At 40.3% G+C, this 17,954-nt stretch overlaps 1 protein-coding gene across 1 annotated transcript; it reads right to left on the bottom strand.

The window, feature by feature from the left end:
• Window positions 1–10,155: 10,155 nt before the first annotated feature.
• Window positions 10,156–15,389, bottom strand: LOC147638836 (pentatricopeptide repeat-containing protein At2g39620-like). Its single transcript, XM_086784980.1, has 2 exons — window positions 15,248–15,389; window positions 10,156–15,147 (listed from the first exon to the last, which is right to left on the bottom strand). Exons 1-2 carry the CDS (start codon window positions 15,332–15,334, stop codon window positions 12,295–12,297), a joined length of 2,940 nt encoding a protein of 979 aa, XP_086641106.1. The 5' UTR covers window positions 15,335–15,389; the 3' UTR covers window positions 10,156–12,294.
• Between the last annotated feature and the right edge of the window lie 2,565 nt (window positions 15,390–17,954).

Raw genomic sequence — 17,954 nt, 5'->3', positions numbered from 1 at the left:
CCAGCTCACGAGATGAGGACATCTCGAATCTTTTAAGTGGGGGAGATTGTAAGGTCCCTCCCAAGCCATATATGTATGTGTCTCTTTTAATATAGATTTCAATAAGGAAAGAGAGTGTATTTAGAGAAGAGTGAGACAATAAGGCTAGAAACATTAGGAAAGTATTAGAATAAAAATATTAGCTCCAAAAATCCTAAAAGAAATAAGAACATAAGAATAGTTCTATTAAGAGATAAGTATCCTCAAAAATAGAATTTTGAATTTAAGTGATAAGAGGTCATATTTAGAGTACTTTTACACATTTAGAGTCCATGCATACTAAAAATGTGAAAAAACAACGTGTTTCTAAAGATGGCACATTTGTGGCAATATATAGACGTTTTTGCCTATTCTGCCTGTGTTGGCTTGTAGACTAGATGCCTTCTCGTTCTTTTAACTGGTTATATGACCATATTCTGAGTTTTTACCAGAGAGTTATGGTCGAAACAATTTGATGTTTCTATTAGGGTCTCTACACAAAGAAAACTGTGAGAAGGCAGCAAGTAGCCTCAAGGTAATCCTAGAGTTTGAGATGTATATATCCCTTCATTCTTATCTAATATCTTAGAAAAGAAGCTTAGATTGCTATGGTCTTTCAGAGAAAGAGACCAAAACTCCATAGCTTTTCTTTTAGAGAAAGAATAGTATTTATTCCGTAGCCCTGTAAGAGAAGAAGGCTATTTTGCCATAGACCTTAGAAAGAGAGAAGAGTCACAATACGAGTAAGAAGAGATAAAGCTTGGAGATTATTGGATAATTTCAATCAAAACACAAGGTATTAGAAGACTCTATTCTCATATGTCAAGTCCTAAAGCTCTTGTTAACGAGCAAAGGCAACGATAAATGACAAATTTCTATAAGGTATATACATATTTTGTTTTTTAATTATATATCATTCTTAGGGGTTGAGGTATGGCCCCGGCTTCTCTATTGATTATAGTGATCTATTTGATTGATTTACTATTTAAAGTTTATATTCTTTTAAACAACAGCATATGCCTTAATAAAGAATGTCTTATCGCAATCTCAAGTTGAAATGCTAAAGTCTTTGTGAAAAGGATTGTTTTCTTAAGAAGGTGACATGGATCCTAGTCCTATGGCTTAGTGAGTAAATGGATTGTTATCTTGGTTAAATTAAGGTACAGGTACAACTCTCCCTGCCTTGACGTTGCCCCGTTCTTGTGCTTGTATAGCTGGACGGCGGAGATGTTAGTAAGGCCCGGAGTTGGCCCATGGTATCCCTCATACCATTGGGAGAATGAGGTTTGCCGATTGAGGCGAGTGATTGTGATGCTGCCTAGTTCTGAGGGCCCAGGCTAGTGCGGTAAATTAGCCCACCCTAGTGCGCAGACATCCCTCTGAGGGGCGGGAGGATCGAGCGATGGAGCCTGAGAGGGCGACAGACCGGCTTGAGTCCTCGCTAGCGGCCGACGATGAGGTGTATGGTCCCGTAGGGTTTTGCCCAGCATGTAGAGACTGGAAGGCCGAATTCTAGATCATCGGCGGTATAAAAGAAAAGAATAAGAGAGCCGATTTGGCTGTATGGAATTGATTCATGTATAAACTTTATATATATCTTATCTTTGGCATGATTGTATTGTGTAAAAAGGCTGTCTTAACAAACCTTGTGAAAAGGGCCTTAATTAAGGAACATGTTTTTTTATATCAAACAGTGTGGTAGGATTAATTAGAAAACAAATTGACATGTGAGTAGGGTGGAAAGTGGAAGGATGGAATGCCCCGACGGCACCATCCTACGAACGGGTGGACCCGATTAGTCGGGTAGCTTTCCAATATATTAAGTGAAAGCCCTACGTTAGATAAATAGGTTCTCGAGCAATTCTATTCTAGAAGACTAGGCCAGCGGCTGTGCCTTGCATGGATGAGGAAAAAAGCGTTGTCTCTAGGAATCAAGACTAGTAGTTGCCTAAATTATAATCAATTACCCTATGGGTGATTTGATTTTTAGAAGACCACGCTCTCCCTGCGAGATAGAACTAGGTCTTACCTATGAATCGTATCCTTGAATCTCTGTATGGTCAAGGTATCGATGAGTAGGAAATTTTCTCCAAGATAAGACTTAGTGGACTATCTTAAGTGTTTCCCCTATTTTTGGAAGGGGGGAACCTTACACTTTTATTATGAAAGTGTTACTTTCATCAAAATAGATTTTATGCATAAAAGAATATTTTTCTTTTATTATGAAAGTGTTACTTTCATCAAAATAGATTTTTTTGCATAAAAGAATGTTTTTCTTTTATTATGAAAGTGTTACTTTCATCAAAATAGATTTTTATAGATAAAGGAATATTTTTAAAAGTATTACTTTTATCATAATTGATTTTCATGCATAAAAGTATGCACAAAAGATTATTTCTTTATATAAAAGTGTTACTTTTATCATAGATGATTTTTATGCATAAATGGGTGCATAAAAGATATTTTTTATATTAAAAGTGTGATTTTCATCATAAATGATTTTATGCATAAATAGGATGCGTAAGAAAATTTCTTTTATTCTAAAAGTGTAATTCCTACTAAATTAGATTTATGCATGGAAAGATGCATAAAAAATTATTTTAATCCAAAAGTGTTATTCTCATCAATTTTGATTTTATGCATAGAAAGATGCATAAAGAATCTATTTTTAGTTCAAAAGAGTTATTTTCATCAATTTTGATTTTATGCATTGAAAGATGCATAAAGAAATCTATTTTTAGTTCAAAAGAGTTATTTTCATCAATTTTGATTTTATACATAGAAAGATGCATAAAATCAAAAGATGCATAGAAAGATGTATAAAGAAATCTATTTTTAGTTCAAAAGAGTTATTTTCATCAATTTTGATTTTATGCATAGAAAGATGCATAAAGAAATCTATTTTTAGTTCAAAAGAGTTATTTTCATCAATTTTGATTTTATGCATAAGCAAAAGCATAAAAGATTGAATTTTAATTCAAAAGTGTCATTTTCATTTAAAATAAATTTATGCGTAAGAAGATGCATAAAAGATTGATTTCTATTTCGAAAGTGTTATTCTCCTTAAAATGGAATTTATGCATAAACAAATGCGTAAAGAAATCTTATATCAAAAATAAGAATTCTCTTGTATTCTATGAATAGATACGAGGATGTGAAACGAATCAGATAGATGAAAATGAACGAGGAATAGATGGAGATGTATGTATGTGAAAGAATGGACGTAGTTATATCTATGTGAAAGAAATGATGTGGATGTATGGATGTGAATGTGGATGTGGATGTGGATGTATGGATGTAGATACGGATGTGGATGTATGTATGTGGATGTGGATGTATGAATGAGGATGTGAAAATGGATGTATGCATGTAAATGTGTATGTATGAATGTGAATGTGGATGTGGATGTGGATGTGGATGTATGGATGTAGATACGGATGTGGATGTATGTATGTGGATGTGTATGAATAAATGTGAATGTGAATGTGGATGTGGATGTGGATGTATGGATGTGGATATGGATATGTATGTATGAATGCGGATATGGGATTGGATGTATAATGTGGATGTACGAACATGGATGTGTATGTAGAATAATGAATGTGAATGTGTATGTGAAATAATGTGTCGTCGATATGAGTGAATGGATGAGAATGAGTACACATATGAATGGAATGTGGAATAAGTAATGTGGACTGAGGAGGGATAATGTGGAAAGACGAGAGTTCGATATAGAAACTGTATTTTGTGACCTATTTGTAAATGACTGTTTTATGTCAAGAATGCTGGGGAAGCATTTTAACCGTCTTGTGGATTAAGGTCATGGAGACCTAACTGATAAAGTTGCAACTGCTGGAGGACGTCTCGCGTAGCAAGGTCGACCGAGGTCTTGACCAGCCTCGGTTCGATTTAAATGGTGAGCTTCCGGTATGGTGGATGAGGGACCAAGGAAGCGGTCTATGAGTGAAGCGCTAGGTCACCTGCGAAGGATCCTAGAGGGTGCTAACCATACGGTGCTCAGGCTTTGGGTCGCCAAAGATACCCACACGTGCGTCGTGGAAGATATTGGAACAAGGAGTAAGAGTTGTTTTCTGAAACCGGGCATGGATCTGGTTGATTGACCTTGCTGGTCCTCAACGGATGAGTCCATGGCTCTCTTATATGGATCTGTTGATTGATCTTGCTGATCTTCAACAAGGATTCTATCTTGATTTTTATATGTGAAAATATTCCCGGTTACTATAAGCTAGGAACTATTGAAAAGGCCCCTGAGTGAACAAGTGGTGAGCGTTTTGGTTGCCAATGATGCCATAAGTACACCGATGAATGAATGATTAGAAATATAGATTCAACCAGACATTTTGAGGATTGTGATCAGTGACTTAATGGTTTCATTAAAGGATTGTTTTAAAGTTAGCTAATGTGGAGAAAAAGGCAATTTCATATTGGGTGTGTAAGTGGTGTGACTAGTTTTATGTTTGCATGAACTTTCGGCTAGGGGGCCTGGGAACTCTTTTCCCTGGTACCCGGGACAAAACCTAATTCTAAATTGGATCCCATCACTACAGTGGTTGGGCGGTTGGCTAACCCATGGGACTGGATGGGGTTAGGCTGGACTGATGAATCCGTAAATCAAGACTCAATTTCTGTTATTACGATAGATGAAGTAAAGCCCGGATAGTAATTGTTCTATGGATAGGAATCAACGGCTGTGCCTCTTGATGGGGGAAAAAGCGTTGATCCCAATGATCCAAGTGCAAGTTTCTTCCTTGATCTGACCGAGTATCTTTATAGGTGCAGTCGGATCAGCTTGATCAGTAATGATCTTGACTACGTTAGAGTAAAAAATTAGCCTTGTGGAATCGCCCATGCTTTCCGGGCAAAGGAAGTTTTTTTTCGGATTCGGTTTTGGAAAAACCGACAGATTAGTCTCTTGTCCGGATATCCGTGGGGGCGAGGCCCCAAGTGTGGGATCCTGCCCCGCGCAAGAAGTGCTACTTCCGCTGCTAGCACCCCGAATCCATTGCGTGGTAGGGACAGGGATCTCACAGGCCTGTGGAAAGGGTGGTGCCTGTAAAGCGGGCCAAAGGTGGGGGGTGCGCATACACTTTCCAGGGCAATGGTTGCATGGGTGTCCACGTGGTGGCCAGTGGGTGGAGACCATATACGCTAGGGCGATCAATTTTTGGTTTATGTGTGGGTGCCCTCGTATGTGTACGATCCAGGGTAAGGTCCTTTGATGCACATTTCCCAAGGAGGTATATTTTGGGGCGAAGACCCTCTTATTTGGACATCGACCTCGATATACGTGTCGGTGTGTCTGATGCCTACCAATTTTTTTTGGGGTGAAATTGTCCGAGGTGTTTTCTTGGTCGCAAGGGGTGCAATTCATTTTTCAATCGGACACCCGAACATGCATTTATTAAGGTCGGAAGTTTACCATAATTTAACTAAAAATTTACGTAGAGGCATATTCCGATGTCTGTTTTGAGTGCTGTAAAATCCTACATTAGGATAAAATCATGTGTAGATTTCAAATGTGGACTCAAAATTTTAAGATTCCAAGTAGAAATAGTCAATTGTTAAAATGATGATTTTAACACTATAAAAAGAACCATTATTTCATTTATTAAATGGACATATATTATTATTGAAGGTGGGCATGTTACATCCTCCATCTCTTTAAGAAATTGAGATGTACTCATCATCTCGTCATGAATTCGAGGTAATCTCTTAAGAGTGTAGCTTCATCTTCCCAAGTTGCATCCTCTTCAGGGTAGTCTTTCCATTGCACTAGATGTTCTGTAAGGGTTCGATTACAGAGCTGCTTTCTCTAGAATCTATGATTCTACTAGGTTGCAACTCAAGGACTCCTGGAGTTGGGATTACAACTTGCTCATCATCAAGAATATGATCGAGAGTGTGAACCTTAACATGGACTTGAAGCTGTAGTTTATAGGCACTTATGTCTAAACACTTGATGATTGTATAGGGCCCACAATATCTTGGGTTGAGTTTCTTATATTTCCTAAGTGATAGAGAGCTACGCTTGGGTTATACCCATAGAAGAACTTTGTCTCCTTCCTTGAAGATCCTTTCACACCTCCTTGTGTCAGCATAATGTTTCTGCCGATCATGAGCAGCTTTAATATCTTTCTAGATAGCCTTGGTGTGCTCTTCCATCTCCTTGAGAACTTTTCTGGAGGCTTCAACTCTTAAGATTGGATCAAAGAAATATAGAGGAGATAAGAATTCCTTCTCATAGAGTGCCTTAAATGGTGACATCCCTATGCTCTGGTGGATAAGATGTATTATAGGCAAATTCTACTAGTAGAGAAAGATATTGAATCCATCTTCTTGGCTCCTGCCTGCAATATACTCTGAGAATGTCCTCAATTACTTGGTTGACTCTCTCAGTCTGGCCATCAGTATCTGGATGGTAAGCTGTATTGAAGCAAAGTTGAGTACCCAAGGCGTGAAATAAGAACTTCCAGATCTTTAAAGTGAAGTCAAAGTCCCAATCGTCATCACTAACTATCCTTTTAGGTAAACCATGAAGCTTTAAGACCTCCTTGATGAATAATCGGGTAACTTCAGAAGCTTTGAAGGTTTTCTTTGTCGGTACTTCATTTGAGGAATATCCAAGGGTTGAAGCTTTCTAGGCATCTTGACTCTTTTAGCTTTGATCCATTGCTTCAAGTATCGAAGGACATCATTTTTCAAGCCTGCCCAATGATAGCTCCTTCTTAGAGCATTCAAGGTCTTTGCATAACATGGGTGCCTTGCAGCGGGGCTATCATGGGCTTCATGGAGGATTTCCTTCTTTAGGGAAGGATCCTTAGGAATACACAGCCTCTGATTGAAGTGGAGGCACCCATCATGTGTGAAGTAAACCTTGATTAGATTTTTCTCCTTCTCTGAGGTTCCCCTTTCTTCATTTAAGTTCACCATCCTTTAGTAGTCAGGATCACGAAATGAGACTTTTTTCACCATAACCAGTATGGGGTCATTTGGCATAGAAATTGCACTTAAGAAAGATTTGCAGCTAAGTACGTCTGCTAACCACATTATCCTTCCCAGGGCAGAATTTAATGTCAAAGTCATATTCTTGTAGGAATTCAACCCATCTTCTCTGCCTCATATTGAGGTTAGGCTAGGTGAAGATCCACTTTAGCCTCTTGTGGTCAGTTACAAGCTGGAACTTGCGTCCCAAGAGGTAGTGTCTCCATAACTTGAGGCAATGAACAACTGATAAGAGTTCCAAATCATGGATGGTATAGTTGACTTCATATTGCTTCAACTTGCAAGAAGTATAAGCCATGGGTCTTCCTTCTTGGGCTAAAACACCACCAAGTGCTAGACTACTGGCATCAGTAACCACCTTAAATTTCCTACTGAAATCGAAAAGTTTTAGGACTGGTGTTGAGATAATGATGGCTTTGAGTAATTAAAGTTGACTTGATGGATTGGTAACCACACTATTTTGCAATTGTTCTTAAGAATATCAGTCAAGGGTGCAACTACCAGGGAGTAATCTTTGATGAAAATCTTGTACCATCATGTGATTCCCAAAAATCCATGAATTTTGCGCATTGAATTAGGGGGTTGCCATTCCAGTATATCTTTGACCTTGGCGGGATTTACTGAGATACCATCTTGGGAGACAATGAATCCAAGATACTCAATCTGGTAAGTAAAGAAGGTACATTTACTTTTCTTAGCATAAAGTTTATGTCTATGCAACAATTGCAGCACTCTACACACATGCTCCTCTTGTTCTTCTACCGACTTAGAGTACACTAGATTGTCGTCAAAAAAGACGAACAAATTCATCCAAGTAGGGATGGAATATATCTTGCATTAGGCAGTTGAAAGTTACAGGAGCATTGGTTAACCCGAATGACATCACAGTAAACTCATAGTGGCCGTAACGGGTATTGAAAGTTGTCTTGGGTATATCTGCTTCCTTGACTTTGATCTGATATTAGCCAGACCTTAAATCTATCTTAGAGAAAATCTTGGTCCCATGAAGCCTATCAAGAAGCTCGTCGATGCGAGGGATAGAGTACTTGTTCTTGATAGTGACTTGATTTAGTCCCTCGATAATCTATGCAGAAATGAAGAGTGTCGTCCTTCTTCTTTTGGAAAAGAACGGGTGCTCCCCAAGGAGAGTTGTTGGGGCGTACAAATCCTTGCTCAATGAGTTGGCAAAGTTTCTCCTTTAGTTCAACGGCTTGTGAAAGAGACATCTTATAGGGTCTTTTGGAGACAAGTTCAACATCGGGAATTAGCTCGATCTCATGGTCAACTTCTCGAGGAGGTGGTAGTCCTGTAAGCTCATCAGGAAAGATGTCAGAGAATTCTTGGAGCCAAGAGAGTTCTGATTCTTTACTAGGTTCAGCAACTTTGTTGAGCTTGACAAGGAAAACTTGTTGTCCCTTATGTGCTCCCTTTAGAAGATGTTTTGCCTTGACTACCCTAGAGTTGGGTATACTTGTCTTCCCCTGACATTGGCTAATGGTGATCATAGGCATGCTTTATGGCTTCTACTTCGATGTTATTTTTGGGATTGTGTGCACGAAATTGTAGCACATGAAGAGCTTATGAATGGGCACAAATGAAGCTTAGAAGACATGCTTAAGGGACTTGGAAGTGAAGAGATAGACTACTACATGTGATGGTTGCCTTGGTCATGGACATATGGCTATAGTGGTTGGCATGGCATCTTTGAATATGATTTTGGAAATTGTATCATTTCCAAATGTCATGATTTTGGGGATAAAATCTTAGAATGGGATGAATTGTAATGAAAATGTTAAATAATATCCTAAAAAGCTTGTAAAATTACCATATGGTCGTTTAGTAGGAGAAAACCTATAAATAGGGGTGAAAACCCATGAGATAGGACTTTTGGATCATTTGTAGTCCTTATCAGAACACAAAGAAGATATGTGATGTCGCATATCTTCCAAGAGTCGTGATTCACCCAATATTTCATGTTACTTGATTGAAAGACCGTCTAGGTCAAGAGATGACGTAATTCCAAAGGATGACTTTTCTAATCTTGAGAGTAAAAGCAAGTATGTTCTTTTAAAATTTTAGTTCGTCCTAAATCAACATATTAAAATATGTTTGGAAAGATTCTTAAGGGAAGAAGTTCGATACATCCAAGTCCAAAGACAAGTTACCATATCTAGCTTAGGATTAAGTTGACCTTGACACTAAGATAAGGCATCTAAAGGGGAGGGCTAGTAGTATAAAAAGACAATAGACTAATTATAGTTCCTAGCTTATAAGAGGACTATATAAGTCAATTTTTACACAATTCATGAAGACATTGATCATTACATGTGTGAGCTATGCCTCTAGATACCTTTAGACCTCCAACCTAAGGCCTCAACAATTGGGCGCTAAGCTAAATGCCAAGTTCTCAATTAGAAACAAGTGTGGTTTTGCAAGATGTGGTCCTTACACACACTCTCATTGCCCACAGCCTTTTTCACCTGAGGTGGTCCTCTAGATCCCATAAATTCTATGGAGGCACACGGATGCCCCTCCATGGGTAGTGGATGTTGAGGGTGTCTCTTTTATTATCTCATTGGCAAGAGGCTACCTTGTACTTTTACGGATTCAGTTTGTACTCACACATGATTACTGTTGTATAGGTAGCTAGTCTGTTCGCCTCTCTCTTTGTAACTACTGTAACACTTTCGACCCTTTGGGTCGCTTGAGGGCGTTAACTCTCTCTCTCTCTCTCTCTCTCTCTCTCTCTCTCTCTCTCTTTTTCATAAAATGGTGTTTTATATTATATGTAAAAATATACATCAGCCACATGGCTCACACAGAACCTATGGCCCCAAAAAAAACCCCACAAAAGATCCTCTAAAGGATCATGACCATGCAAACCTGTACACTAATAAGAAAGCCTCCTAGCCAAATAAGCATCCCAGATAAAAGCATCAAAGATGAGCCAGCCGAGCCGCCGTAGACCATAACGAAATAACATCTCCATCCAGTAGCTGAGCTGAGAGAAGAAAAGAAAACTGCTAAAGCAGCAAACCGCGGATACGTAGAATGTGCCCATGTATTCCAGACAAGGAATCAAAGATGAACCCATTCCGTGTAGTCCAAATATGCCAAAGTCATGTCCATCTAAGGAAATGGAATATCACAAGGTGACTGTCCAAAGTAATGACTTGAGGACAAATCCCAAATATCCACTGATGAGCCGAAACAGTAGACCTCTCTACTGCCTCCCAAACGTGAGAGACAAAAGACCAAATCTGACAGACCACTGGACAACTCATGAAGAGATGCATAACTGTTTCAGTGCATGTCGTGCAAAAGAAGCAAGAGGCCAATGTAATTTTACGACGACTGAGCTGATCCCGTGTAGGTCACCCTCCCACCATCATCCTCCAAATGAAAACCTTACCTTGGTAAGGAAGTTTAGACTGCCAACCACGCATAAGAGTTTTCTGCCACCATGATTTAGACTTGTGCAATCCCCACACCTTATTGGCCTTGGCTGAAACCCAATCTTTCTTTGATACGAGCTTATGATAGACCTGGTTAGCTGAAAGTGATATCAAGTCACTAGATTTACATAGTGCCCAATCAAGCCAAGGCTGATCTGCAGATGGCCGAGGCAATGGAGTAAAAGACTCAACTGCATGCATGATGTCAACCCATAGTCGCTGAAATGTCCGAGGAACCCTAAAGTGCTGCCGAATACGACGAAACGAATATGGCCTGTCACGACCAGGTATCACAGCATCTCGGATTCTAACCAAGCCTAACCTGACCATGCGGTTGAGTCGTATGCGTGAAGCATCTCTGTCTGGCCAAACAATGACACGCGACTCCACAAATGTTTCGAATTGCAAAGAGTTTAAAAGTAGTCTTTCATGACCAGGATCCCACCGAGCCAATAGTAGAACTTCATGCCAAGAAAGGAGAATATGCGATAAAATATGAGATGAGCGAATACGGACAGGATGAGCCGCATTCACAATGTCCCACCATGAAGCCTGCACACGTGTCCGTCCATGTGACAATCCCTCCAACTCAATCAAGTCACGAGCCATGAATACCCAAGGCTGCTCCTGCAAACACATATCCTGAAAAAGTGTCCACCTACGCGCCACCATATGCAAGCGGACATCCAGTAAAGCAGCCCCACCCATTCTTTTGGGTGTCGTAATGTGATTCCAAGCTATCCATGTTTGACCCATAATATTTCCTTGCCTCTTCCACAGCATAAACCGAATGGGAGCAACCAAACGGAAAAGAGATTTGTGCGTCCAAGGTAGTAAAGGCAAAAAATAGGAAATCATGCTAAGCATAATAACCTGAGCTACCTTAACCCTCACATGCATAGGCCACCCTTGAGCTTTCCAATACACAAATTTATCCGAGATCCGAGCAGAAATCCAAGCAAGAAGCGCTTGGGGGTCCACATCCACACCCACCGGATACCCAAGATGACGAACAATGTCTCCTGTATGCACCACACGACCTTGCCACCCTAATGCCTCAAGATCAAATTCCGTGCATACAATGAGGGCTGATTTTGTTGAATTTATTTCTCTCTCTCTCTCTCTCTCTCTCTCTCTCTCTCTCTCACACACACACACACAGTTAAGTTTGTTCATGCTGTTCCTTTTACTAATCTGGTGCTGTTGTCTGGCAGGCACACCTGAAATCAACCTAGCTACTACTTCGGATGCCAACTCAAACACGAACCAGACGATCATCACCCCCAGAGCAGAATAAAAGCCAACTCCCAAGCCACCACATGAAGCACACGAGACTCCACTAACACCCAACCAAGAATAAAGATTCCCAGATTGAGGTATTATAACCACTCGGATAAGGCAGGAAAACCGCCCCCTCCATTCTGGCATTAACATTTCAAGTAAAAGAAGCAATGGCTATGCAATTGCATGACCATCTCCCCTAGTCCCGCTCCAAAACTTGAACGCATTTTGCATCTTTGACAAGAATTCTTTGGTGCTCTATCTTGGATATACTTTCCATAGCCAAGTGGCAGTGAACGTGGAGATTTTGGACACATGTATGGGTGCCTCCTCAGATATATTGATTAGGGCACATGCTTCTCGCTCTACATAACACATCTGTCTTTACATCATTAGAAATATCCTGTGGCACCCAATGCAAACTCCACCCTTCCTTGAGAGGAAAATCTTCAATACTTTGCTTTCAGAATATCTATTACCTCCAACCAAAAATGAATGCACAATTCCGACAGTGACATCAGTCCCCCGACAATGTCCTGGCCTCTCTCTTATTTTCCACCGTCAACACCTCAACCATGTTCCCTTCCTCCTCCACATCAGCACCTGCATAGAGGTGAGACATTAAGACATAAGCTGCAGCATCCTTTTCATCCAAACACACTGCATGTTCAAACGCCTCTTTTCCAAGCTCCACATTTCCCAAGTTTCTACAAGCACCCAACATAGTATGCCACACCACAAGATTAGGACAGAATGGCATCTTTTTTATCATTGCTACTGCCTCATCTAATTCACCTGCACGGCTAAGGACATCAACCATGCAGGTGTGGTGCTCACTAGTTGGAACAATGCCATAGTCTTTGCTCATGGCCTCAAAGTACCTATGGCTCTTATAAAACAGACCTGTGCGACTACATGTATTGAGAACAATAATGAAGGTGACCGGATCTGGCTTTATTCCTTCACATAGCATTCTATCAAAGATATGGAAAACATTTTCACTTTCCCCAAGATGGGAATATCCTGCAATTAATGCATTCCAGGAGACTATGTCTTGAACGGGAAGCTTGTCAAACACTTGCTGCGCTATGGCAAGCAAGCCACATTTGGCATACATATCAACCAAGGTGTTGCCAACAACAAGGTCTCTTTCCAATAACCCCTTTCTGGCGACCTCAGCATGTATTTCTCGACCCTTGGCTGTGGCTCCTACGCTACCACAAGCTTTCAAACCGCAAACAATGGTGACAGCATTCGGGGAGCAATCCACAAGTTGCATCTGTTCAAAGTGCTTGAGTGCTTCCTCACTATGGCCATGTTCAGCATATCCTGTGATTAGTGCATTCCATGAGACTACGTCTCGAACTGGAAGCTTGTCAAACACTTGCTGTGCTTTAGCAAGTGAGCCACATTTAGCATACATATCGACCAAGGTGCTGCCAACAAAAAGGTCTCTTTCCAGTAACCCCTTTCTTTCAATCTCAGCATGTATTTCTTGGCCCTTGTCTGTGGCACTTATGCTGCCACAAGCTTTCAAGCTGCAAACATATGTAACAGCATCTGGAGAGACGCCCTCAAGTTGCATCTGCTCAAAACACTTGAGTGCTTCCTCGCTATGCCCATGTTCAGCATATCCTGCAATTAGTGCATTCCATGAAACAACATCTCGAACTGTAAGCTCGTCAAACACTTGCTGTGCTTTGGCAAGCAAGCCACATCCCGCATACATATCAACCAAGGTGTTGCCAACAACAAGGTTGCTTTCTAAAAACCCCTTTCTGTCAACCTCAGCATGTATTTCTCGACCCTTGACTATGGCAGCATGTATTTCTCGACCCTTGACTATGGCTCCTATGCTGCCACAAGCTTTCAAGCTGCAAGCAAACGTGACAGCATCTGGAGAGACACCCTCCAGTTGCATCTGTTCGAAACACTTGAGTGCTTCCTCACCATGCCCATGTTCAGCGTATCCCGCAATCAATGTATTCCACAAGACTACATCTCGAACTGAAAGCTTGTCAAACACTTCGTGTGCTTTGGCTAGTGAGCCACATTTAACATACATATCAACCAATGTGCTGCCAACCAAAAGGTCTCTTTCCAGTAACCCCTTTCTGGCAATCTCAGCATGTATTTCTCGACCCTTGTCTGTCGCTCCTATGCTGCCACAAGCTTTCAAGCTGCAAACAAACGTGACAGCACTGGGGGACACCCCCTCAACTTGCATCTGTTCAAAACACTTGAGTGCTTCCTCACCATGCCGATGTTCAACATATCCTGTGATAAGTGCATTCCATGAGACTACATCCCGAACTGAAAGCTTGTCAAACACTTGCTGTGCTTTGGCAAGCAAGCCACATTTAGCATACATATCAACCAAGGTGCTGCCAACAAAAAGGTTTCTTTCCAGTAACCCCTTTCTTTCAATCTCAAAATGTATTTCTTGGCCCTTGTCTGTGGCTCCTATGCTGCAACAAGCTTTCAAGCTACAAACAAATGTGACAGCATCCGGAGAGACACCTTCAAGTTGCATCTGTTCAAAACACTTGAGTGCTTCCTCGCCATGCCCGTGTTCAGCATATCCTGCAATCAATGCCGTCCATGAGACTACGTCTCGGACTGAAAGTTCGTCAAAGACTTGCTGTGCTTTGGCAAGCAAGCCACATTTGGCATACATATCTACCATGGCGCTGCCAATGAAAAGGTCTCTTTCAAGCAATCCCATTCTAACAACCTCGGAATGTATTTCGAAGCCCCTTTTCAGATCATTCAACTTTGCACAAGCCTTCAGTAAGGCAACAAAAGTATGCCCGCTGGGATGTACAAGATCATCCTTTTGCATTTCCTGGTAGAGTGTGAGAGCATGCTGTGGCTTCCCACATTTGATATAACCTGTAATGAGAGAATTCCAGGACCACTCATTCCGATACACCAACCTATCAAAAGCCTGATGGGCATCGCACATGCTTCCGACTTCCACCAATATCGAGACAAGGTAGTTCCCCAGTGATGTATGAGCTTCCAGCCCACTTAGGCACATGCAGGCATGCAAGCGTAGTGCAAGAGCTCGGTCTCGGTCCTTCTTGCACTTGCGCAAAATGCGCGCAAAGTCCTCAACGGAAAGCTGGGGTAGCACCCCCTCTTCCAAGGAAGGCAGTGCCTCCTCTAACCTAATCATTCGCCAACTACCACCAGCACCATTCTTCACTTCTCCTCCTTTTTGTGCTTTGTGCGTCCCCTCGACGGCACAAGGCTCTTCTGTTTCTTGGAGACTTAGCATGTCTTTAACCCTCTTTGGAGTATACAAGCCGTCTATCCATAGCGACTCCTCGGCAAGTTTATGCTTGAAATCTGGGACTATTGGGCTTGTCTGTAACACGCGTACAGGACGTTGGGCGATCCCCAATTTAACTATTCAAGCTAGGATCGTCACTTACTTCAAGCAAAAAAAAGGGAAGACAACAACTTACTTTGCTGGTCCGGTTGTCCCACCACTGGGACGAATCCCTCAGGTACTCCTTCCACAAGCGCTCGGTCCGTGCTCGTGGTCGCTGCATCTCTTCTACGTCTACATTATTGAACACGAAAGATGATGGCACGAAGTACCCCAAAAAAAAAAAATGGCACAACCAAATGATTTAAAAATTCTTAAATAAGAGAGGGAAGAGAGATTTTTTGGGGTTTCTTGTTTCATGATCATTGTGTGTTTGTGAGAGAGAAATTGTGTGTATGAGTGTGTGTGTTTTCGTTTTAAACATAATACAATACCCTACAGCTAAATACTAAATTTAAAAGACACTCTATACTCAAGATATGAATGGAAACATGATATATTTCATCATCTGTGTAATACATGATGTTTTTGGAGCACTGAGTCTCAAGTAAAACTTCAAGATGAAATTTAGATCTAGTGAGAGAAAAAAACACAACAAGCCGAGACAGATCCTCAGCAGAGAAACCCTTTTTCACACATGCAATCCAAAGAAGGTGAGTCCTGTTACTTGCATCCATACAAACAGACAAACAAAAGTGTTAGTTTGGATGTGTCTTGCAGGTGTCAGGGGACTCAACCACTTGTCATCAATGTCACTCAACACTACACATGTCATAGGTCTCTATCTATATAGTAAAAAAAATTTAAACACAAGTTATATCAAGAAAGCAAGCTGTACCCAATCAATGCAACCATTGATTAGACCAAGAGCATTGAGAGAATACCATTAAGATTTCTCTTTTATCAGTCTAAGCCAAACCCAGATACTCACTATCAGAGCTATCTGTAGATTCAGAATCTTTGTAGAAAAAATCTAAATCCTAATTCCAACCCTGTTTGGTCAAAAAATCTTAATATGTACCTATAGAATATACAGACGATTGTTTCCTAATTACAAAGGAAATAAGAACTTTTCCATTCTATACAAAATTTGCCTGTACAAAATTTACCTATTGAGACAAATCTTTAATTGAAACGAAGTTACCCTAGTCTTTACAAAGTTCCCTGTAAGGTTATTATTCTTATTATTTCATTCAATTTTAGAAAAGTTTTTTTATTGTTTAGATTTAAGATCATCCAAACTAGTCTAGAATTATAAAATTTTATCTTTTTGGTAAAGTAAAAGTGAATCTGTCAAAACACGGAAATGAATTGTATAGCATTATAAAATCTCAGTGAGTACCTACCATATACCAGAGTGTAAACAATCTATGCAAAAAGTAAAATGGAAAACTAAAAGCATCAGAGCTATGTGTGTATCAATAGGCTCTGCAACAAAGCTAGTTTTAACATTTTGTTAAAAAATGAACACTTGGCACTTTTAGCATACTTACCTTCTAATAGTATATTGAAAAGGAAACTTGGCCAAAAAGGGTGAGCACTTAGCCCAATCAAGTACACTTGCATATAAACAAATTTCAACAATAAATTCAAAAACCAACAGTATCAAGCCACTAATGTTTAGGAGCAATACTCGCTAGTCCAAGATAAGCAGCAATCCTATTATCAAAAAGGCCAGGTACTAGAGGCAATAGTTAGCCTATACAGTCTGAAATACTACAAGCAAAAAGAAAAAATTCTACAAGTAAGAGCCTGCAAGGTAGAGAATGTCCATGTTATAGCATCAAACAGGCCCACCCACAATCATAGCAAGGAAATGTGTGAAACAACCCCATTAGCATCACAGCATACCATGTGCAACAAAGTATGTGAATCATAAGCATGAACTAGAATGTGTGAAGCAGCATAGCAAAACCACACCAGGTGATAGAGCTAATTCTCTGCACATAGAAATCTAGTAATGTCCAGAACCTTGATAATATGCAAGGTACCTCCAAGTCAACCTATGACATGAGGAGTAAGACTCATGGTATAATATCTCCACAAGGAACAACACTGGCTAGCATCGGCCTCATCTAAAAAGGGCAGCTACTAGAGGCAATATTCAAACAATCCAGTTTTGAAAGCATATAAGCTGCAAAAAATAGTTCAGCAGTCTGAGCCTGCAATTCAAAAAGTATGCATGCTAAAGCAACAGACAAGACCTCCTATAATCATAGCAAGAGGATGCGTGAAACTGGACTAGTAGTAGCATAATATCACAATATGTGCATCATAGTATGTGAATCATACTGAATATCTCAGAATGTGTGAAGCAGCATATCAAAAACCTTCTACATATGCAATCAAGAGAATCCTGTACACACAGCAACCTACACATGCCCAAACCCCATCCAATATGTAGGGTACCCTCACGTCAACAAAAGAAATAAGTCTTATGGTAAAAATACCTCTGCAGGATTTTGCCAAGCAATATCTAGGTCCATGTCTTGTGGACATGTATTACCCATTAATCATTAGAAGTGAAAGTCCAGAGGACATCTATCCCAAAGAGATGAAAGCAAATAAAGTCCCTAATACAGAGCTACTCTGCTAAAAATATCTACATCATACTAGTATTCAGACCCTATCTGCCCAAGTAGTAAGTCAGGGTTTACCATACATCATAAAGCCAAGCAGATTATTTAGTACATAAGCCACAGGTTCAGATTGATGTGGAACCATTCTGATGAGAGCAGATAATGGCATGTAGTATGTACAAGTAATGCATTCCACTAGCAATTATCTCTTATGTGCTATGTAATCATTAGTGAAAAGCAAAGGGTTTTAGAATAGAGCTCCAT

The sequence above is a fragment of the Cibotium barometz genome, chromosome 4, assembly GCF_041138505.1.
Source record: "Cibotium barometz isolate CiBa-2024 chromosome 4, ASM4113850v1, whole genome shotgun sequence".
In the NCBI taxonomy this organism is placed as follows: domain Eukaryota; kingdom Viridiplantae; phylum Streptophyta; class Polypodiopsida; order Cyatheales; family Cibotiaceae; genus Cibotium; species Cibotium barometz.
This window is presented reverse-complemented; position numbering and strand designations above follow the sequence as displayed.